At 45.6% G+C, this 23522-nt stretch overlaps 1 protein-coding gene across 1 annotated transcript in view; it reads left to right on the plus strand.

Moving 5' to 3' along the window:
- LOC145412593 (transcription and mRNA export factor ENY2-like) overlaps nt 1-15219 on the plus strand; it is a 44963-nt gene extending 29744 nt beyond the window's left edge. Inside the window, exon 3 of the mRNA XM_080282504.1 lies at nt 14980-15219. Coding sequence (XP_080138630.1) covers nt 14980-15053 — 74 coding nt within the window. The 3' untranslated portion in view covers nt 15054-15219. The remainder of the gene's footprint in view (nt 1-14979) is intronic.
- The last annotated feature ends 8303 nt before the right edge of the window (nt 15220-23522 follow it).

Below are 23522 nucleotides of genomic sequence, written 5' to 3' on the forward strand. Positions count from 1 at the left end.
AATCCAATAAATACAAAAAGCTCGCGGATCGTAAGAGGCACCCATGCTGCCATCCGCGACGTGGATGGCGTGGCCGCCTCACCTTCTCCTTCGCGAACTGGCGCACATTGCCCCTCGTACCTGTTTGTCTCGGTACAGATGTGCTCCATAACCTCGTCGTCAAGGAAGGCCAACAGGTAGTCAAGGCATTCACCATCGTCGTCCACAGAGAAGTCAGCCTGAAGTCCACACTCACTGTCGTCAAAGGGCAGATCCTCAGGCACAAAATCTGATCCCTCTGACCACACGAAGGCATCTAGCGTTCCCTGCCTAGGCTGGGAGGTGCTTGGGGCGGCGGGGGGTGAGGCAGGTCGTGTGGGAGTGGGTGAGGCAGGCTGGGCAACAGTAGGTGAGGCAGAGGCTATCCCAGGCCGTGTTGGTGTTGTGGTGGTGGTGGTGGGAGGGACATTATCACTTGGGTCAAGGTCACCCGCGGTGGCGTGACTCCTGAGTTGCCTAGTGCGAGTTAGCCTTATACTAGGGGACTTAACTCTACCCACACGAACACTAGGCCTACGATAACCTCTCAAACGTAAAGATGCTCTTTTACTTCCCTTTCTCGGTGGTGAAGGAGACTCCGACGACTCAGGAGACAGGACAGCAGAGGAGGAGGACGAGAGAACAGGGCTGGGAGTACGTGGCGGGCTTGTGGTGGTATGACGTGGCGTAGGGGACAATGGCGGTGAGCTGGGGTCACCGCTCCTTTTCTGTTTTTCCCCCTTCCCATACTCGAGGCCCCTTCTCACCGGAGCCTTCCCTGTTGAGGTGCTGAGCACTGACACAGTCTCCTCCGGCACAGAAACAATCACTTCTGGCCCGGACTCTGCACTAGATTGTGTCTCTGACTCAGCCAGGCTCGACCACACACCGACGTCACTGCCATAGTCCATTGAGGCTTTCAAAAGTTCTGAGGCTATTGCAGAGTCACTTAGCCCCTTAGTAGTTCCTGGTAAGGTTTTGAAGGGGGTTGAGGTCACAAAACCCTTTTTCGGAGGGTTAGAAGGCACAGACTCGGAAGAGCTTGAGTTAGACATGGTGTCACCGTGGCAGATTTGCATGGACTGACGCTATTCTGGGGCAAACCGCGCAAAAAAATGACAGTGTGACAACTGGGGAAACAAGCGTTTCCCAGTAGCAAAAAGTGCTTGCGAGATGACGGCGCAGATTGACACGTATCAGCCGTCCGCGTGTTGCCATATCGCACGACGAGGGAGGGCTGCGCATCGGTGCGTCGGTGGGTAAAAAAAATGAGACTTGGCAACAACCGAGGTCAGTAGTACAAAGGTCAAGTGTGCTAAACGTAGCTCACGGGTGGCGGGACTGATAGACAATACCAGCTGGAGCTTGCTTGCCCACGGTTATTCAAAATTAACTCAAATCGCAAACGCGACAACCCGCCGTTCTGCCCTTTGGGCCGACCGTCGCAAATGCGACGATCTGCGTTTTAGGGGTTAAGAATTGACTCGAAAACTTTTGAAATACAGGATGTTAAAGCAATTGGACGATAGTTGGAGGGTTGGGAGTAGTCACCCTTCTTTGGGACTGGCTGAATGAGAGCAAACTTCCAGCAAGAAGGAAAGGTACAAGTTGACAGACAAAGGCGAAAGAGTTTGCCTAGGCAGGGTGTAAGCACAGAAGCACAGTTCTTGAGAACAACAGGAGGGACCCCATCAGGCCCATATGCCTTGTTAGTACTGAGGCCAGTGATGGCAGAAAATACATCAACTGAAGAAATTTTAATGTCAGCCATGAGGAAGTCAGAGGGGGGAAGAGATGGAGGAACAGCACCGGAATCGTCTAAGGTGGCATTGGAGGAGAAAGTCTGTGCGAAGAGATCTGCTTTATCAGTAGAAGAAATAGCTACAGAACCATCAGAGTAGAAAAGAGGAGGGAAGGATGATGAGGTAAAGTTGTTAGAAAGATTTTTGGCAAGGTGCCAGAAGGAGCGGGAAGAATTCGAGTTGGAGAGTTGAGAGCATTTAGTTTGGATGAAATTATTTTTACTAGAGCGAAGAACAGACTTAGCACGATTCCGGGCAGAAACGTAAAGATGATGTGATTCAGGGGTGGGTTGGCTCCGGTACCTTTTGTAGGCCCTCTCCTTGTTGCGGACAGCATTAGAACAAGCGTGATTAAACCAAGGCTTTCTTGCGTTAGTCAAAGGATATGAGAAAGGAATGTATGCTTCCATGCCCGAGAGAATAACCTCCGTAATGCGCAAGGCACACTCAGATGGCTCCCGGCCATGGAAGCAATAATCATTCCAGGGAAAATCAAAGAAGTACTGCCTGAGGGCTTCCCAGTCCGCGGCTCCAAAATGCCATAGACGATGTTTCTCTGGAGGGTCCATAGGCCGTACCGAAGTGATAGGACAGGTTAAGGTAATAAGGTTGTGATCGGAGGAGCCCAACGGAGAGAAAAGATTAACAGAGTAAGCAGAAGGATTAGTTGTGAGGAAGAGGTCAAGTATGTTGGAGCTCTCTCCAAGGCAAGCAGGGATACGGGTAGGGTGCTGTACAAGCTGCTCTAGGTCATTAAGGATAGAAAAGATGTAGGCTTGTTCACCAGGTGGATCCGTGAAAGGAGAGGAGAGCCAAAGGTGGTGGTGAACATTGAAATCTCCTAGAATGGAGATTTCAGAGAAGGGAGAAATGGATAGAATGTGTTCCATCGTAGAAGTAAGATAGTCGAAGAATTTTTGATAGTCAGTAGAATTAGGGGATAAGTAAACAGCACAGATATATTTAGTCAGAGAATGACAGGAAAGCCGAAGCCAGAGTGTAGAGAATTCAGAAGAATCGAGTTCAGGAACACGAGAGCAAGATAAGTCGTTGTGTATATATACACAACAGCCACCTTTGGCTTTGAAATGAGTATAGAGAAAGTAGGAGGATACAGAAAAGGGTTTGCTGTCAGTTGCCTCAGACAGCTGAGTCTCAGTTAGAAAAAGAAGGTGAGGTTTAGAGGAGGAGAGGTGGTGCTCAACAGAGCGAAAGTTAGAGGAAAGGCCGCGAATGTTGCAGAAATGAAGAAGAAGAGAGTCAGACAGTGGTTCCAGGCACCTCGAGTCATCACCGGTAGAGGGGCGAATGGTGGGGGCATTTATGGTCCCCCCCCCCCCTGGGGACTCCGAGGCTTGGTAAAGAGACGCCATTTTGAGTTAAATTTTGAATAGGAAGTGTAGTGTGTACTGTGCATGTAGTTTGGTGTAGATAGTTAGAGAAATTTGTACTGGAGAGCATGCTGGCCTACTCTCTGTGTAACTGAGTCACTGAAAAAGTGAAAGGAGTGAATGATGAAGTGAAAGAGAGAGAGATTGTTCAGGTGCTTGAGGATGCAAAAGTGGCTATATGTGTATTGACTGAAACTAAATGGAAAGGTGAAAGGGTGAGAGAATGGGAATATGGTTTAGGTATATGTGCGGGAGTCAGTGAGAATGAGAGGGCAAGAGAGGGAGTATGTCTGATGATAAGCAAGAAGTGGAAGGAGAATATAAGAGAGTATGGGTGCAAGGATTGTATGCGTGAGGATGAAAGTAGGTATACAAGCATGGGTGATTGTATGTGTGTATGCTCCGACAGAGGACATTCGGAAATGTTTATTCACAGTGGCCTAATATACTTTTATTCGTATTTTTCTGTTTTTTTTTTTCTCTCATACCGGCTAGAACAAACATTGGCGAATAAGATACATAGGGTTCATGGCAATACATAGAGGTTTGGGTGGTGAAAATAAGTTGAGAATACAGTACCCTCGCATCCAACACGCGTTGTCCAACACGATTTGGGTCCAGCACGGAGAGCTGGTAAGGGGTTGGCAATAGCTAACACCTACTTTCGTCATAAGATGATCCACCGGTATACATGGAGAGTAATGAGGAGGATGGATGGTGAACTTGTTGAACGAAAGGCAATGATAGACTACATGTGTGTGGATGAGCGAATGAGAAGACAAGTGTTGGATGCAAGGGTGTGGAGAGGGTGGGGGAATGGAGTCTCGGACCATCACTTAGTGATGGCCAAGGTAGAGCTGCAAAGGAAGTGGTTGAGGAAGACAGGAGGAAGCAGCTCCTGTGAGAAGAGTGGAGAAATTGCAAGATAGTGAGAAAAGGACAGAGTATAAGAGCATAGTGGAAGAAAGATTGGGAAGGTATGAGCTAGAGCAGATGGAAGGGGTGGAAGACGTATGTAAGATATTCACGGAAGAGATAAGTGCAGCGTGTGAGGCGGTTTGTGGAGTGAGGAGGAGATGCAAGGGTGTGCAAGGGACAGCATGGTGGAATGATGAGGTGAAACGAGCTGTGGAACAAAAGAAGAAGGCATATGGTGAATGGTTGGCGAGTAGAGGTAGGGGAGAAGATGAGAGAGAGAAGAGAGAGGTATATGTGAGCAGGAGAAGGGAGGTTAAGAGACTGGTGAAGGAGAGTAAGAAGAAAGTGGATGAAGAGTTTGGGAGGAATCTGAGTGTGAAATGGAGGGAGAGTAAGAAATTGTTTTGGAAGGAGGTAAAGAAAGTAAGGCAGTGTGAAAGGGGAAATAGTAGGGGAGTGAAAGATAGGAATAATAGATTGTTGGTGGAGAAGAGAGAGAAATTGAGGAGATGGAAGGAGCACTTTGAGGATTTGTTGAATGTAGAGAGTGAGAGCAGTGTGAGTATAAGTGGTTGGGGAATGGCTGGGAGAAGAAGAGATGAGAGGAGGGAGGAAGAGATCAGTAGGTCGGAAGTAGTGGAAGCGATGAAGAAGATTAAGCTGGGAAAGGCCCCAGGAATTGATGGAGTGTGTGGTGAAATGCTTAGGTATGGGGGTGAGATTGTTGTGGAGTGGATATGGAAGTTGTGTAGATTGGCTTGGGAAGAGGGAAGGGTTCCAGAGGACTGGAAATCAGGTATAATTGTTCCTCTGTACAAAGGAAAAGGGGAGAGAGAAGTATGTGGTAACCATAGGGGTATTTGCCTTCTTAGTGTGACTGGTAAAATATATGGTAGAATACTCATTGATAGGGTTAGGCATATGACAGAGGAGCTAGTTGGAGAAGAACAAGGGGGATTTAGGAAGGGAAAAGGGTGTGTAGATCAGATATTTGTTCTAAGATGTTTAGTGGAGAAGTATCTAGAGAAGGGAAGGAAAGTGTATGCTGCCTTCATGGACTTGGAGAAAGCTTATGACAGAATAGATAGGCAAGGTATGTGGAAGGTATTGAGAATATATGGAGTGGAGGGGAAATTGTTAAGTGCTGTGAAGAGTATGTACGAGGGAGCTAGGGCTACGGTGCGAGTGGATGGTGAGCTGAGTGAGTTCTTTGATCTCAATGTGGGACTGAGGCAGGGGTGTGTGATGTCTCCGTGGCTGTTTAGTATATATATGGATGGGGTTGTAAAGGAGGTGCAGGGTAGGGCAGTGGATGTGGGGGTGGCCCTAATGAATGAGGGTGAGATTTGGAAGCTTCCGGTGTTGCTGTTTGCTGATGATACAGTATTTTTGAGTGAAGATGAATGGGAGTTGCAAGGTTTGGTGAATGAATTTGGGACAGTGTGTAGGAGGAGGAAGCTGAAAGTTAATGTAAACAAAAGTAAAGTTATGGTGTTTGAGAGGAATGAAGTCACAGAGTGTGCAGTGAGATTGAATGGTGAGGATATGGAGAATGTGAGTGCATTCAAGTACTTGGGTAGTGTGATGAGTAAGGATGGAACTTTGGGGGATGAAGTACGTGAAAGGGTACAGCAGGGAAGAAAGGTTGTTGGTACACTGAAAGCAGTGATGAGAAATAGGGAGGTGAGTATGGAAGTTAAGAAGTCACTGCATGATGGTATTGTGATCCCTACCCTGACGTATGGAAGCGAGGTGTGGACCTTACAAGAGGGGAACAAGTCAAGAGTGAGAGCAGTGGAAATGAGTTACTTGAGAGGAGCATGTGGAGTGACGTGGAGGGACAGGTTGACGAATGAAGAAGTGAAGGAACGTTGTGGGGTAGATGTGGATGTGGTTGAAAAGATTAGGAGAAATACACTGAGGTGGTTTGGACATGTGGAGAGAATGGAGAATGAAAGACTGACTAAGAGGGTGTATGTAGGTGAGGTGGAGGGAGGGAGAGGGAGAGGTAGACCGAGGATGAGGTGGAGGGATGGAATTGAGAGGTATATGAGGGAGGGGGGGGGTGAGTTGGGGGGAGGGGAGTCAAATGGTGGGTGACAGAGTGACTTGGAGGCGCTTTGTCTGCGGCCACCCTTTGCGGGATTAGGGCGTCGGGCTATAGATAGATAGATAGATAGATTTAATTACTTCAACACGAGTGTGTTAGTATAACACGCACAGAGCTCCAAGAAGTGGGCGAAATCCGCAGAGTTCACTCTAGCACGATCACCCCCAGTCCAACACGGTCATACTGGACATTCCCATGATGATGATAGCCAATGAAAACTTCTGATCAAGTAGCCTCCCCCGCCCGCTATCGTGACGTGATCGTGATGCCGCCCAATTAAAAACGCTTCTGGTGTCACGTGATGTTTTGTTTTAATTTCTCCCGCCACAGCGCCACTCAGTCACATAATTGCATTGGATGGTGCTTTTTTTTTCTTGCATTTTCTGCCCTTGTTACTGTATTTTACCCTGCTCACGATGCCTAGGAAGCCTTCTGAGAACCCCAAGAAGCTTCGGCACCTCCCTCAGGCCACCAAGCTAGAAAGCATCGAGAGGAAAAAGGAAGGGGAGAGGAAAGTTGACATTGCCAAGGCCTACGACATGAATGAAGCCAACGTGAGGACCATAATAAAAAACCAAGACAAGATCCTGGCAGCAGTGAAGGCCTACAGAGTGCTAGGACAGGCAGAAGCAGGACCTTCCATGGCTGTGGACGAAGATAGTGATTCTGAGTGTGATTTCAAAGGATTTATGAGGGAGGTTGAGGAGGAGCAGCCGCCATTACCCGCTAGTGACGCCAGCAGCCATCCTCCGGGGACCCAGTAGGACTACCTACAGCCTTGGATACCACCTTCCATTCCCAGCAAGCCCACCAACACTATTCTAAAAGGTTAGTTATCATTCATAGCACAGTACCATTTATTATAATTACAATAGTACCAATATATGTATAGGTATATGGTAGGTATTTAGGGTGACTTTTCCGAGGGTTGCTGACATAATTCATTTTTCCCCATAAGCTCTATTGTTAGTCCAACACGTTTTTGGTCCAACACGTGACCCATGCATGACAATATTACCGTGCTGGACGCGAGGGTACTGTACGTGTTTTCAGCAGTCTGTGGGAGGGGAGGGGGATGTAGTAAAATCGTGTGTCGGCAAAACTTATAAAACTTATGCTTGTGCGAGAGGGTTAATTCATCAGGGGAAAAGTTAGGATGGGCTGGGAGTATTTCTTTTCTTCCCTGTACCCACGATGAGCTGGTCTAAACTGGTTTCCTGCCCTCCCCCCCTCCCTCTCTCTCGTAAATAATAAGCAATACACACCCAAATCGCGCTGAAATCATACGAGAGTGGCTGAAAGTGTTATTTTATATTATACTGTGAATTACTGTGATAAAATACAAGTGATTTAGTGATATTTTTACAATAATCAGAGAAGTCATGGCGCTAAATGCATTTGCTAGTGAACATTTTTGCGGTTGCAGCGGTGCTATGAAATGACTCATAACATTATATCTATCTATCTATCTATTGCCAGACGCCTCAATCCTGTTTGGGGTGGCCACAAACAAATCGCCTCCAAGTCGCCCTGTCCCCCGCCATTTCACTGCCCTGCTCCCAACTCACACCCCCCTCTCTCATATACCTCTCCACCCCATCCCTCCATCTCATCCTCGGCCTCCCCCTCCCTCTTCCCCCCTCCACCTCACTCACATACACTCTCTTCGTCAGTCTTTCACCCTCCATCCTCTCCACATGGCCAGACCACCTCAGTGTGTTCCTCATAACGCTTCCTATCACATCCACATCAACACCACAACGCTCCTTTATATCCTCATTCGTCAGCCTGTCTCTCCATGTGACTCCACAGGCTCCTCTTAAATAACTCATTTCCACTGCTCTCACTCTTGACTTGTGTCCTTCCAACAACGTCCAAGCTTCACTTCTGTACGTTAGAGTTGGTATCACAATACTGTCATGTAGTAACTTTTTCACTTCCATGCTCACTTCCCTGTTTCTTATCACTGCTTTCAAAGAACCAGCAACCTTTCTTCCCTGCTGTACCCTTTCAAGCACTTCACCCTCCAAACCTCCATCCTTACTCATCACACTACCCAAGTACTTAAACGTACTCACATTTTCCAATTCCTCACCATCCAACCTCGCTGTACATTCACTGACTTCACCTCTCTCAAAGACCATCACTTTACTCTTCCCTACACTCACCTTTAGATTCCGTTTCTTACACATTCTCTCCAACTCATCCACCAAGCCTTGCAGCTCCCCTTCGTCTTCACTTAACAACACAGTATCATCTGCAAACAACAGTACAGGGAGTTTCCAAACACTATCCTCTCTCACCAGGGCCACTCCAACATCCACTACCCTACCTTGTACCTCTTTTATTACCCCATCCATGTACAGATTGAACAACCATGGAGACATGACACATCCCTGTTTCAAACCAACTTTCAAAGAGAAAAATTCACTTAGTTCACCATCCACATGCACTGCAGCCTTCGCACCATCGTACATACTCTTCACAGCATTCAACAACTTCCCATCTACTCCATATATTCTTAACACTTTCCACAATCCTTGTCTATCCACCCTGTCATATGCTTTCTCCAAATCCATGAAAGCCGCATACAACTTCTTTCCCTTCTCTAGAAACTTTTCCACTAAAGATCTAAGAATGAATATCTGATCTACACAACCTCTTCCCTTCCTAAAGCCTCCCTGTTCTTCTCCAACTAATTTCTCTGTTCTTTCTCTAACTCTGTCAATAAGTATCCTACCATACACTTTTCCTATTATACTAAGAAGACAAATGCCCCTATGATTACCACACACTTCTTTTTTCCCTTTTCCTTTGTACAAGGGAATAATTATACCTGACTTCCAATCCTCCGGGACTCTACCTTCCTCCCAGGCCAATCCGCACATCTTCCACATCCATTGTACTACTATCTCTCCCCCATGCTTCAGCATTTCACCACACACTCCATCAATTCCTGGGGCTTTCCCTGATTTAACTTTCTTCATTGCTTCCACAACTTCTATCCTACTGATTTCTTCCTGTCCTCTCACCTCCCTCCTTCTCCCAGCCATTCCCCAGCCACTTATACTCGCATTACTTCCATCCTCTACGTTCAACAATTCCTTAAAGTGTTCTCTCCATCCTCTCACTTTTTCTCCCTTCTCCACTAGTAATCTACCATTTTTATCTTTCACTCCCCTGCTAACTTCACTTCCACCCTCTCTTACTCTTTTCACCTCTCTCCAGAACATTTTCTTACAGTCCCTCCACTTTACACTCAAATTCCTTCCAAATTCCTCATCCACTCTTTTCTTACTCACTCTTACTAATCTTTTCACCTTTCTCTTTCTTTCTACATATAACTCTCTCTTCCGCCTCTCAACTTCTTCCACGCCCCTATTTCTCATCCATTCATTGTATGCTTTCTTCATTTGTGCCACAGCCTGTTTCACCTCTTCAGTCCACCATGCTGTTCCTTGCACCCCCCTCCGTCTTCTCTTTCTTCCACACACGACATCACATGCTGCACATATTTCTTCTGTAAATATCCTACACACGCCTTCCACATCTCCCATCTGCTCCAATTCATATTTGCCCAGTCGTTCCTCCACTTCTCTCTTATACTCTGCCTTTTTCTCATCCTCTTGTAACCTTTCCACTCTCCTTGCAACTACTCCTTCCTCTCGTCTTTCCTTTCTTCCATTCCTCCATCTTACTTGAATTCTAATTCTGGCCACCACCAAGTAGTGGTCAGAAAGTCCACTCCCCCAACCTCTATAAACTCTTGCATCCATTACACATCTTCGCATCCTTTCATCCACACACACACAATCAATTCCTTCCTTTCATTCAGTTCACCACCCACCCTTCTCATCACTCGCCATGTATACCTGTGGATCATTTTATGTCTGAAGAGGGTATTGGCTATCACCAACCCCCTCCCAGCACAAATGTCCACTAACGCACTCCCATTCTCATCTATCTCAGCAGGCACACCCCACTCACCAACTATTCCATCCACCTTCACATTCCCAACTTTACCATTCATATCACCAATCAAAAACACTCTCTCATTCCTTCCAGACTTTTCCATGCACGCTTCTACATTTGTCCAGAACTCTTCTCTCACTCTTCTAGCACGATCTTGCGTTGGCGCATACACACACACAATCGCCCACATTTGTGTTCCAACTTTCAGCTTTACCCACACAATCCTTGACACAACTGATCCATACTGTCTTATGCTCCTCTTCCATCTTTTACTCACAACTATACATACTCCTTCCTTTGCCCTCTCATTCTCACCTACTCCTGCACATATACCCCATCCTTACTCCCATTCTCTCACACTTTCTCCTCTCCATTTTGTTTTAGTTATTCCACATACATCCACTTTCGCACCCTCAAACACCTGGACAATCTCTCTCTCTTTCACCTCATCATTCGCTCCCCATACATTCCAAGTTCCAATTACATTCCAAGTGTGTTAAGTTTGTAATGATTTTCCTCACATCGTTACTGTTTTGCTATAGTCTAATGTAAACACTGGAATACCGTAACAAAATCATAGGAGACTGGCTAGAAGTGTTTTATTTTTATCATTATTGCAATTACTGTGATGAGGCAACATGGCTGTAACCCTATTTTGTATGGAAAAAATCTTGTGGGTTGGTGGAAATTTCCACCTCCGTGCATCAGAGTCAAAACACACCTTGTATTCTCTCAAATCGTTCTCCATGTTTGGAGTGCCTACGAACATGCAGTTTGTTGCAAACGACAGTAGAAAGATTGATGTTTGTCTGACAGAAATTTTAACTGTCAGGATTAATGGTAAGTGGGTTAAAACACGAGTTGAAAACACAATTTTTTCCTATTTCTCCACATTGAGCACAGTCAGTACGTTGTCATCACAGCTGCTGCAGCCAAAGGGTTAAAGGGGGTCAAGGGGTGTTTTTAACTGGGGCAGCAGATATCCGCGGATTTTAACATACGCGGGTGTCTCTGTTACCTAACCTCCATCAATGTTAAGGGAGCACTATTATTTTGGGGTACAGTTTACTAAGCTTCATTTTTTCCAGACATATTTGACAATTTTCAGATTTTATTTGTTGGTTTTAGTGAGTTATTTACAGGTGTTAAGCTTAGGTTAGCTTCTTTTACACCTGGTAGGCCATTTAGATTGGCTTTAAACTTGTCTTTGGCCTCATTTGGATGGGTTTAGGACTTGGCTGGGGGGGGGAAACCCAAGGCTCAAAAATGCGTCCCTATACATTACACGTTAAATTTACCCCGAGATATGATACCCCACCTAACAATGGGTTTTTACTTAACCAATCATTTCGTTAAACCATGGTATACCTGTATATACTGTACTGTATATTTCTTCACATATTTTATACCTTTATGTGGAAAAGACCCTTAGAAGCAAACTTGTCATTTACAGTAAGTGACCAGCATTCATTTGTGTAAGCAGTAGTTATCCACCCTCTGATGGGTATGTATTGCCGGAGACTGTCTACATCTGTCAGATAGGTGAGCGGTAATTAGCCTATCCACCTCTGATGGCCAGGTTTTGTTGCAGACCATCTAAGGTAAGCAGTAGTTATCCAAACCCCCAGATGGGTGCCACATTCACCCTCCCCCCCTGCCCCAATGGGTGCCCATTAGGATGTTGATACCCTACACACTAACGTGTCATGGGCAGTCTACACCGTAATCCAAGTTGTGGGGCCGTCGTGTCCTGGCAGTACCTCTGCTACCTGGCCCAACTGCCACTGTTGTGAAAGAGAATCACTGAAGATGATGACAATGTCATGTTTCTGGAAGCTGCGACTTGTCCTTATTTGGGCATCTGGTACTGAGTTGGCAGCTAGGACTGTCCAGTTACTCAGTGACCACCTCTTGTTGTTCTAGTGAGAAAGCCACTTAACAGGGAGGTAGCCATAATATCTCCAGTTGATTGTCATGACAGAAACTTGGGGTTGACCACTGTGAGGATGAGATATGATGATGCCCCAGGTCAAAAAGCATAATTTATTATGGATCTGATCGATGATACAAGGAGATAGGGTGATGTCCCGGGCCAGCAGGCCTCATGTAGCCTGAGGCTAACCTATGTAAGGGAAGAGTGTGTGCGTGGTGTTGCAGTCCCAGAGGCCATGCAGGGCTCTTGCTAACTGTCAGTGGTTGCGAGCCATTTGGCTCCTAAGGTTTCAGATTTACTAGCCAACTAAATTTTTAGTAGCCTAACTGACTATGAGCCCAAATATTTTACGGGCAATAAATACTGTATATGTATTTATTTATTTACACATTGTCTATTTTTAAACATTCACAGTGGCGACAAGGAAAGACTTAATAATCGATCTTTTGTTCATTTAAATGAGATTTACTTATTTTGTAGTTTACTGGGTTTTGAAGTGGATGTATTTTCTCCTCGCCAAAAGGTGACTTGCATGTAAAATTTGTTCGCAGAAGGGAAAAATACTCGCATTTGCGAGCTGTGGCTCGCCAAACAAGAGCCCTGCCATGTGTATGACAGAGTCAGCCTGAGAGGCAGTGACAAGGAAGTAAATGCCAACATTAAGTTCTTCCTGGGTGGTTGTCTCCTCATCCTTTCCAATGCTGCAGCAACAGTTTGCAAATTCGTGCAACCATGGGTTACCATGTCATCACATCCAGTGTTCTCCATTCCCCTAGTTGATGCCTCATCGATTATGGGGCCAGGTGAATGCGACAGAAGCATGTTCAGCAACTGGACACATGGAAGTTTCGCATGCTGCAGAAGGACACCTGGTGGGCTTACACACAGTTGCAAGGTGTTCGGTGGCTTTACATTTGAAAGCCATTGGCTCTCAGTCTCGGTAGTAGGTCAATCAGTGATTCTTCATGGCATTATGCATGGCAGCAGGCCATTCGGTGAGACACTGATTGGCTTCATACTTGGCAGCGGGACACACAGTAGATTTATATTCAGCAGCAGGACACAGAGTGGTTTCATGCTCAGCAGCAGGACAATGTGGCTTTATGTTCAGCAGCAGAACACAGTGGCTTTATGTTGGCTCTATGTTCCGTGGTAGCACACACCATGACTTTATGTTGATGTTATGTTCAGTGATAGCGCACACAGTGGCTTTATGTTCATCAGTAGCACACACTGATTATGTTGGCTTTATGTACTGTACAGTGGGAGCATACACTGACTTTATATTGACTTTGTGTTCAGTGGTAGCACACACAGTGACTTTATGTGGCTTTATGATCAGAGATAGCACATACAGCATCTTTATGTTCAGCACACACTGACTTTATGTTTGGCAGCAGGACACATTGACAAATGTTCATCTGACATTCATACCCTAAAACACACAACATTTATGCACTGAATGGCAGCTGTATGCTCGACAGATCTCTATCTCTAAGCAGCTGTAGGCTACACCTGACTGGTGTCCAACTCTCCTGTGTGACCCATACATATCGACAGTAGGCGCCAATTCGCCACATGGAAGTTAATTACACGACATTGCACGTGGACATGACATTGTTTTATTGGTCAATACCTGTCAGACAGAAAACACAAGAGTAAGGATAAGTAAGCATTTGCATTGCTACCTATATCGTATGTCATATTAATTAGCCATATGAAAGTGGGCATAACATACACCAGTGGGATTTGCTATTTACATGCTGTCCACATGTATCAACAGAATATAATCAGGAATATAAGCTTTCATGGGATGGGTCAAGCCCCAAGCTAGGGTGTTAAGTGTTTTGGGAGATGGTTGCCTCCACACAGGGCCTATTGCCTAGGGCACCATAGATGCTCATACAAGGCGCCCGTTTCATGCCGCCTGACCAAGGCCATAAACAACACACTCACTCCTTGTAAATAACCCACTTTGATGCATCAACACTTTATAATATCTTGCCCTCCTTTGTTTTTGTTACTTCTTGTCATTTGCACTGTGCTTAGTGTGTCATAGTGTATGTTGTACAGCCATCCTGTGGTAACATGCTACAGGCATCATTGGTTGTCTTTTGTATAGGAATCATATGAGAACCAGCCAGCTCTGATTATTAGTATTTTCTCATTCCGATTATACTTTATTAATCGGCTTTTGCATGCAGAATTCTGACTATCTGCCTACAGCTAGATGCCATAATCCCGTAAGGGGTGGCCGTTTGTCTCTGAGTTAGTTGTTTTACAGGGATGGGCACTAACCCTCCACCATCCCACTTGTCAGCACGTAGGGAACATGTACAGTATGGGTTGGTTATATGGTTACCACCCAGTGTTGTGAGTGGTTTTCTGGCTTACAGAAAACCATTTGGCTTGTAACTCAGAACCACCTGAAAAGGAAAGAAGAGTAATAAAAAGTGAAAGGAAGGACGGGAAAAATAAGAGGAGAGGAGGGCAGACACAGAAAAAGAATGATAAAGGTGAAGGAAGATGTAGGCAGCACTGCATCATGTGAGTGGATGATGGTTGCCACCACCTAATCTCTTGGAGTGTCCCAGCAGTTACTTACAGGGGGAATGTAGATTGTTGACTTTGAAATAGCTCCTTGTTTAGCAGAGGGAAAATGCCAGGAGTCAGAGGATTAATTTTCATACATGGTGAAGTAATCAAAATTTTGCAGACTCTTATGATGTCCACTGTATGAATGGTTTCAGCAGTATTCCATTGGTGGGTATTGTTAATATTATTAGTTTTCTGTGTATGAATACCGCATTGTTTTTGATATATTTTTCTTTTCAGAGCTGGTGCCAGATACTGTGAAGCGCGAATTACTGGCAGAAATTAAGAAGTTCCTAGCATCCCAGACACAGTGATTAAATGATATGGGATCATTTTAAAGTTAGTTTTCATCTTTGTACTACTAAGGAATGTGTGAACCACAAGTGATGCAGTTTGATTGAATTTTTGCAATTTCACAAGTACATTATGTGAAATGTCTCTGTGATCCTATATGTTTAGAAAAATATAGATTTCCAATTAGTATTTTGTTTCATTTCCCTTGGCAGCAACAATTCTTTTTTCCATGATCCAACAGTTTTTTTCAGAGTGTGTAACAGATGATGATAATAATAATAATAATAATAATAATAGTCATATGTGGTAGGTGGGGGTGCTCACCATCCACTCACTGGATGTAGTGCTGCTCTCGAATGCTTGCCCTTTCCTCTTTTCCTTCCTTCGTCTTCTGTCTATCTTTCTTTTATTCATTCCTCTTCCTTCTGTCTGTGGTTGACTGTATACTGAGTGACAAGCCAAATGGTTTCCTGTACACCATGAAACCATTTACTACACTGGGTGGTAACCATATAACCAAATAATGGCGCTTGGTGGTTTACTGGGTAATTAAGGCACTCCAATCGGATTGAGCTGGTGCAGGTTTATATCCAAGGTTTGGTTGTGGTTTATTGCTCACATAATGGCACTAAGGGATGAATGAGGCTGGTCACTCTCATCTGAAATGTCAGGACCAACTTGCCTAGCCCTGGGCTTCTGCACTCCTTCATGAGGCAACACTGGATTAGATGATGAATGATAAATAGTCATTATCATTGTCATCACTGTCATCATCTTCATATCATCATCATCATCAGCTGTGCAGTTGTGTGTGAGGTTTGATGTTCTTTCTTGGGCAGTTGTTTGCGACCTTAGGAATAAGGGAGTGAACAGGGAGATTGTCAGAGATCGAGCAGAAGAGAGAGCTGCAATAGGTGGCCAAGGCTGGTACATGCCAGCATGTTGAAGCCTTTATGAATTATACAATACAATATGAAGTAATGGCCCACAAATCTAGCTTTTGACTGGTTTTGGATGACCAGTGGTGATTGAAGACCATCACTTAGTTACCATGTATAAATGGGTTTGGATTGGAACCTTTGTACCTAACCTTGATCTGTTGCTTGTTGAAGAATCGTAAATTTATACACATGTTGGTCAGATATCTCAGGAAGGGGATCTGTGTAACAAGCACAGTGGTATAGTTTTCATCATCATCGTTCATCATCATCCGGACCTCTTTTTCCCACCGTAGGGCAGGGTGAGGCGTAACAGTGTCCAGACAGCCTAAGTTTGCCCAGTTCAATGGGCCACTCTTCCATTCACTCATTGTTCAAGCCCATGGAATCCTGACTCCATCAGATAGACCAAAAAAAATTTCACCATGTTCTGTAGTTTCACATATATCTATCTAACAGAGTCAGTCCGAATGCTGTTATGTTAAAATGGGGTGCCAATCTCTGGTTATGTGCTTCTCCGCATAAAAGCCATCCAGCCAACTCGGTCTCTTGTCAGTCCCTGAGCCTCACCAACTTCCATACCTCTCCTTCTAACACACTCATCCACCATATCCCTCCACCTTCTTCTTGACCTACCTCGCCTCCTCCCACCTTCAGATTCGTTCAGGTATAACTTTTTCACCACTCTATTGTCATCCATTCTCTCCACATGACCAAACCATCTCAGTACACCCTTTGATTCTGGTGTCCACAATCTTCCTCATCTTTCATGAATCACATTATTCCATATCCTGTCCACATTCTGTACTCCACATACATTCCTTAGCAGTCCCATCTCTTGACTTCTCATTTTCATGCCACACCATAGTCTCACATCTGTATGTTACAGTTGGCACTAACACTCCTTCATGTAAGCCTCAGCTGCAACCTTCAAGCCTCTGTTTTTTATCAAAGTTTTCATAGCACCAGCTATTTTCCTTCTTTGTATCACTCTACTCTCCACTTCTTTTGCACATTTTCTTTTCTATCACTGTACCCAGGTATCTGAACTCTCATCAGTTCCAGTCTCTCTCCATTCACTGTAACATCACACTGGGAGTCACCTTCTCTCTCAATAACTATCACTTTACTCTTTTCTACATTTACTCTCAAAGCCCGACGCTCACAGACATCTACAAAACTCTGCACTAGTCTACCAAGCTCTTGTCCAGTATTTGCAAGTAACACTGCATCATTAGCATACAACAAATTTGAGATTTTCCGTCCATCACTATTCATTACCAACGCCATCCCTCTATCCACTAATCATGTTTTTACTTCTCTGATCACTCCATCTATATATGTATTGAACAACCATGGGGACATCACACAACCTTGTCGCACGCCCACATTGATCGTGAACCAATCACTTATATGCCCATTTACCTTTACACATGCCTCACTACCATCATGAACACCACTGACGGTACCTAGCAGCTTACTAGCTATGCCATACATGCGCGAAACCTTCCATAATCCTTCTCTGTTTACTTTATCGTATGCTTTTTCCAGATCCATGAATGCCATAAACACCTTATAGTCCTCTCATGCCTTCCCCACTATCTGTCTTACTACAAATATTTGATCCACACATCCTCTGCCACTCCTAAAGCCACCCTGTTCATCACTCACTAGGACTTATGATCTCTCTCTTACTTTATGATAATTGTTCCCTGTACCTTCCCTACCACACTCAATAGACTTATGTCACAATAATTCTTACACTCACTTTGCTCACCTTTATTTTGTACAGGGGTACAATCACTGCCTTTTTCCACTCTACTGGCACAGTTTCACTCATCTCTGCCTTCTTACATATCCCCAACAAGCACTTCATTCCACTCTCTCCACTACACTTAATCATCTATGCATATGCCTCACCAACCCCAGCTGCTTTCCCATTTTTCAGCCACTTCACAGCTTTCTTCACCTCTGCAAGTGTCATGATTCCTGGCACTGAGTTCCTTCTCTGTACACCCCCCAAACCAATCATGTTAACAGTTGCTATGCCCTCTCCATTCGCATTCACAAGACTTTCAAAATATTCTTTCCATCTGGTCCTTACTTCATCTCCCTGGGTTAATAATCTACCACTAACATCCTTCACACTTTTACATTTCTTTCCACTGTCACTTCTACATTTCTGGATCTCTTTCCAGAGTAACTTCCAATTTTCAGAGCAAGTTGCATTGATTTTTCTTCCTAGATCATCATTTACCTCCTCCTTTTTCCTCTTCACTAGTCTCTTTATGTGTTTCTTAATCTCCATATATTCATTTATTTCAACAGAACCCCTGTCCTGTATCCACTCTAGCCACTTCTTCCTCTGTTCCTCCACTGCTTTCTTAACTTCTTCATCCCACCATGCTTTACCTTTCTTCTTTGTTGTTACTCTTGCCACACCACACACCACTTTAGCATTCCTATCTAAGCAATCCCTGCATACATTCCACAAGCTGTCCTGATCCATTTCCTTCCAATTCACTGATTCTAACTCCTCCCCTACTTTGGCCCTGTATTCATCTGCCATTTCTTTGATCCTCAGCTTCTCAGCTTTCAGTCTTTCTCTCTGACAGTTCCTTTCTCTCTTGGTCCACCTCACTCTTCTCAGCATGATCTTGCATACCACAATCATATGATCTGACAAACTTCCACATCTTCCTCTCATTGCCCTCGTATCAGCAACACTACCCAGAATCAATTTCACTACGAGCATATAATCAATCAGGCTCCTTTCAACATGATCTCCATTCTCTCTATACCACGTATATTTATGTGCATCTTTGTTTTTAAAATAAGAATTACAGATGCACAACCTCCGTTCCTGACACAATATCCTGTCGCTTACCATTATCATTCTCTCCTGGTACATCATTATTACCCATTATACTGTATATATATCATTCACAGGACCAGTGCCTACTCTACCATTCATATCACTCATTACAATCACTTTATAACTCCTGGGCATTTCTCCTACTACAGCTCATCCCAAAACCTGCCTTTCTCTTTCTCACTCCTGTCCTCACATGCTGCATACATTACAATCACTGCCACTTTCACCTTCTCAAACTTGAACTTGACATACATACTGTACATCTCAAGCTGACACATTTGTAATCTCATTCCCCTCTGCGACACTTCATTCATCAACAAAGCAACTCCTTCCTTGCATCTTCCTCACCCATTCATGCCCAACCATACACACTTTACTTCCTCCCATTCCTGCACTTCACACCCTTTCATCTTGGTTTCACACAATGCCATCATGGCATAGCTCGCACTCTTAAACAACTTCCACCCTCTAACTCTCATTCACTCCTCTCACATTCCACATGGCCATTTGGTTGGGGCCCTGGGCAGGTATTGGGCCCTCTGAGGGTCTCCAAAACGTTTACCATAATTTAGTGATTTTAGACAGAGGTATCTGGGAGACACTTAACCCGGCCAGACACCCCATTATATGGTTACCACCTGGCGTAGTAAATGGTTTCCTGGGTACAGGAAACCATTTGGCTTGTCACTCAGTGTAGAAACCATTGAGTGAGTGGATGAAGGTATGTTTCTTTAGTCATGGACTGTACTCACTTCTGTCTCACAAAGGGAAATGTTGGACCAACTGCACCATGCTACTTTAATAAGGTACTGGTTGCTGATGTTGCACACCACAATGTCATGCCAATGTCATTCCTCTGGGGCCAGTATAGTACTGTATGAGTCACTTTATAGCCAAGGGGGTCTGTAATGTAAGGCCACAGAAGATACATATACTGTACTCCATCCCACTGTCTGAATGGATGGCACCCAGGATTCCCACAACACACACAAATTCATAAAAGAGGATTTCAGTGAATGTCACATTACAGTATTACAGTTTAGGAAGTTCATCCACCAGTCATATGTACAAGAATTCTCAATGTTACTGTAGTCACTGTTTACCAGAGGGTGGTACAATGAAATTTTTCCAAATAACTTCTGTTCTAGAATGGTCTTTTCTGACGAGGCTTCCAAAACAAAGATTTATAACCACCTCTGTCTTGCTAGGTGTGCCTATATTCCTGGAACTACTATTACTCTACAGGTGTACACCTGCACCTATATGGAGTAAGTGCAAGACTGTGATATTCAATAGAGCTACTAAAATACTTTAATTTAGGACTGAGGAGTGGTGACATCTTGACAGGCTACTGTGCTGCTGCTCCCCTGGGGTATCACTCGACGTGAGGCTCTGGTGGAGTCCCCTCCTCTTTTACAGGCCGATCCGGTGGACACGGCGTCCAAGGGCCTGCTTGGGACTTGATGATTGCAAGTCCCACCCCGATTCTGGTGAGTGCTCTCTCCATCGGAGTGTAGTGCACTCAAACTGTGTACTGCTTGGTGGTCCAGCTGCGAGGAAGAGGGGCGTCGGGTCGCGGGGGAGATACTCGTATGTCGTTCCTGCTTGGCGTGCGGAAAAACCTCCCCGTTGTCTCCTAGTGGGGTGAGGTTCACCTCACTATGCCCTCCTCCTGGGATGGTGGTGTCTGGCTCGCTTTGCTGAGCAGATATTTCACTTTTCCATAGAGATTATTACCATTTTCCAACCATTATCACATATACCTGATTTAGTATTACAGTATAGTGAGCGTGATACTCTCACAACAATATCACATATTCACTGGCTTTACCTAGAGAATATAAACATTATCAGTAATGTAGTAGGGTGTGAAACTCCTTGAAACAGGGCTCAAGGCACAAGCCGACATTGCAATCGACTCACTCGTATCTTGTGTCTCGTCTGCCAGTGCTCACTCTGATTTTGGAGTTGCTGCACACATGACAGTGGCACTGTGGTCTGGGACAGTTTGGTGTAGAGGGGATGGTGATGAGGAAGTGGCATCCTGTGAGGCATAGGGGCGTCTGGCCAGCACTGGAGGTGTGGATGCAGGGGTGGGGCCTTTCCTCTGCATATTTCCCGACAATCTCTCGGGACAGCTCCCCCACAAACCCCTCGAAGGTCTCAGAGGTTCCTGTCGTCAAGGCGTAGAGGTAGTGGCAGTTGAGGACCATGATATCGAGCAGGTGGAAGAAGAGTTTCTTGTACCACTTCATTGTGATCCTGGCACATTCCACACTGGAAAACATGGTGTCAGACTGGTCTACCTGCCTTATGTTCACATTGTACTCCACTACTGACTCTGGTTTCCAGACGTGGGTCCTCCTCTGGCCGGTGTACTACACGGAGTCTGTCCGGTGCATCAGGGGACGGTGTACCGTCGACAGGAGGGAAACTTCTCTCATGTGGTTCCATACAGTGGCGAGGATGTTGTTTGCCTTGAAGAAAACCACCTCATTCCTGTTGAGTTTCCTCCCGAGTTTCACCATATGATGGCGGTTTCTCTTGACAGTGCCACAGACTCCGGTGTCGTGAAGGTGGAGTACAGAGCGAGAATAGGGCGAGTGTACCAGTTAGGTACAAGACGTGACCACGATGAAGGTACTCCTCTATCATGGTCTTCACCATGGCCCCTGAGAGTCTTATACTCCAATCTTCTGTTATGTCTGTGCACCGGTGTCCAAGACTATGTCTTGCACATAACCAGTTTTACAGTCACACATAACAAAGATCTTGAACCCAAAATGATGTCTCTTGCTGTGTATGTACTGGCGAAAGGAAATATTGCCTCTCCACAACATAAGACTCTTGTCTATGACGAGGTCTCTGTAAGGATAAAATGACAAGCGGAACGTTTCCCGTAGGTGATCAAAAACAAGCCTAATTCTCCTCATTTTATCTGTGTTATTAGTATTAGCAGGGTCGTCTGCATCATAAAAGTGGAGGCGACTTAGAATGTATTGAAACCTTTTCCTACTCATAACTTTACCAAAGAAAGGTGTGTAGGTAATCGGGTCAGTAGACCAGTAAGCTGGAAATTGTCCTTTCCGTACAATACCCATCAACAGAACCAAGGCCAAAAAAAGGAACATCTCGCCTACTGTTATGGGGTAATCATAGGGCTATGAGTGACTGCTCGTTGTCCTCTCACACTCACTTTCGCTGCGCATCCTCCTGGCGAAGGTGTTAGTTTGCTCCACTATACGCTCCACAGACGGCTCAGAGAAGTAGCTCCACAGACAGCTCAGAGAAGTAAAGGTGGAAGAAATCCACCCTGTTGGAGCCTTGATGGATGTGTGGAGCAGTGCAGCCAGACTGCCACTGCTTTGTGAAGGGGTGAATCGTAGTATCAAAATCACACCCGTCCTCCCGTAACCATGACACATCACCGTCTCCAGCCTCATCACCAGCGTTCCCTTCGTCGGGGTGTGGAGGAGAGGGTGGTGGGGGTGGTTGAGGAGGTGGAGAGCGGCGCCCTTCCCCACTCGTGCTCCTTTTTCCTTTGCCTTTTCTTTTCCCCTTCCCCCTCCCTTTCATCCCTTTCCCCACATCACAGGGCTATAGAGAGGGAGCATGGGAATACTGCAGGGCGAAAGATGTGCTTGGGAGCGGCTTCACCTTACCTGCTCGCCGCCCAGGTGCACCACATGGGAGCACGAGAACTCCCTCTCTATTACCACCACTTTCACTTTCAGTACTTCTCACTCCCGCCCCTACACTTCTGCCTTCCCCAGACAAAAGAACATGCCCATACCTTACACGCCACCTCGCTCCCTCCGTTCCACGTAGCAAGATCCGTTCATACCCCAACCACGTGGCAACACCACGTCCACGTGCTCTGTCCTCGTCCTCATCCGACCCTTCGTACACAGGATGGAGAGGGGTGCGTGTGTGTCCTCGTGGTCTCGCCTGGCCTTCCCCTTCCTGACGATATGTAACATACTGCCACTTCCTAGGTGACAGTATCCCCTCGTCACTACTGCTCGTCTCCTTGTCAGAAAGCACGTAGTCTTTGTTGAGGACATTGTCGTCGATCAGCAAATCACTGTTGCCAGTGAATGCTTCAGCTAGGTAAGCGTCCAGGACGGCTTGAATTTCCTCGTCAGAGAGACCTCGGCGTGCCATGTGTGTCCTGGGTCACTGCTACAAGGTGAGTGGCCGAGTCATAGGTGAGCACAGGTCTCGTGGGGTCAGGGAGTGTCCCCACCTAGCAGCAGCTAGAGGAAGGTGTTACGTATCTACTTACCGAAAATCGTGTACAAAATATGAAAAATGTGCAAACAGTGGACCTTGCGATTGTGAAATGTACACCGTACGTTGTGGGAACTGAGCGTGAAAAAAAGTTGCAACGTGCATTATACTTTGTGGGTACAGGGTGAGTTAAGTTTCTTGCCAGAGAAATTATCTGGCTTTACAGTAGTTCGCAGAATTGCCTATGAAGTGCCCATCCCCACGGGAAACCCCTGTAGGGATGTCGCAACACCCACCCCAGGGAGGACCCACAGCCCAACACCCACCCCAGGAGGAGACCACGGGGAGGGGCATAGGGAGCGCGTAAGGCCTGGGCAAGATGGGCCTCTGCTCCCCACAACCCTGTGCCCCTCTTCCCCTCAACACGGCCACCAGCAGGAGTGCTG

Source organism: Coenobita brevimanus, chromosome 93 (genome assembly GCF_032717465.1).
Source record: "Coenobita brevimanus isolate Jiangsu-jjx chromosome 93, ASM3271746v2, whole genome shotgun sequence".
In the NCBI taxonomy this organism is placed as follows: domain Eukaryota; kingdom Metazoa; phylum Arthropoda; class Malacostraca; order Decapoda; family Coenobitidae; genus Coenobita; species Coenobita brevimanus.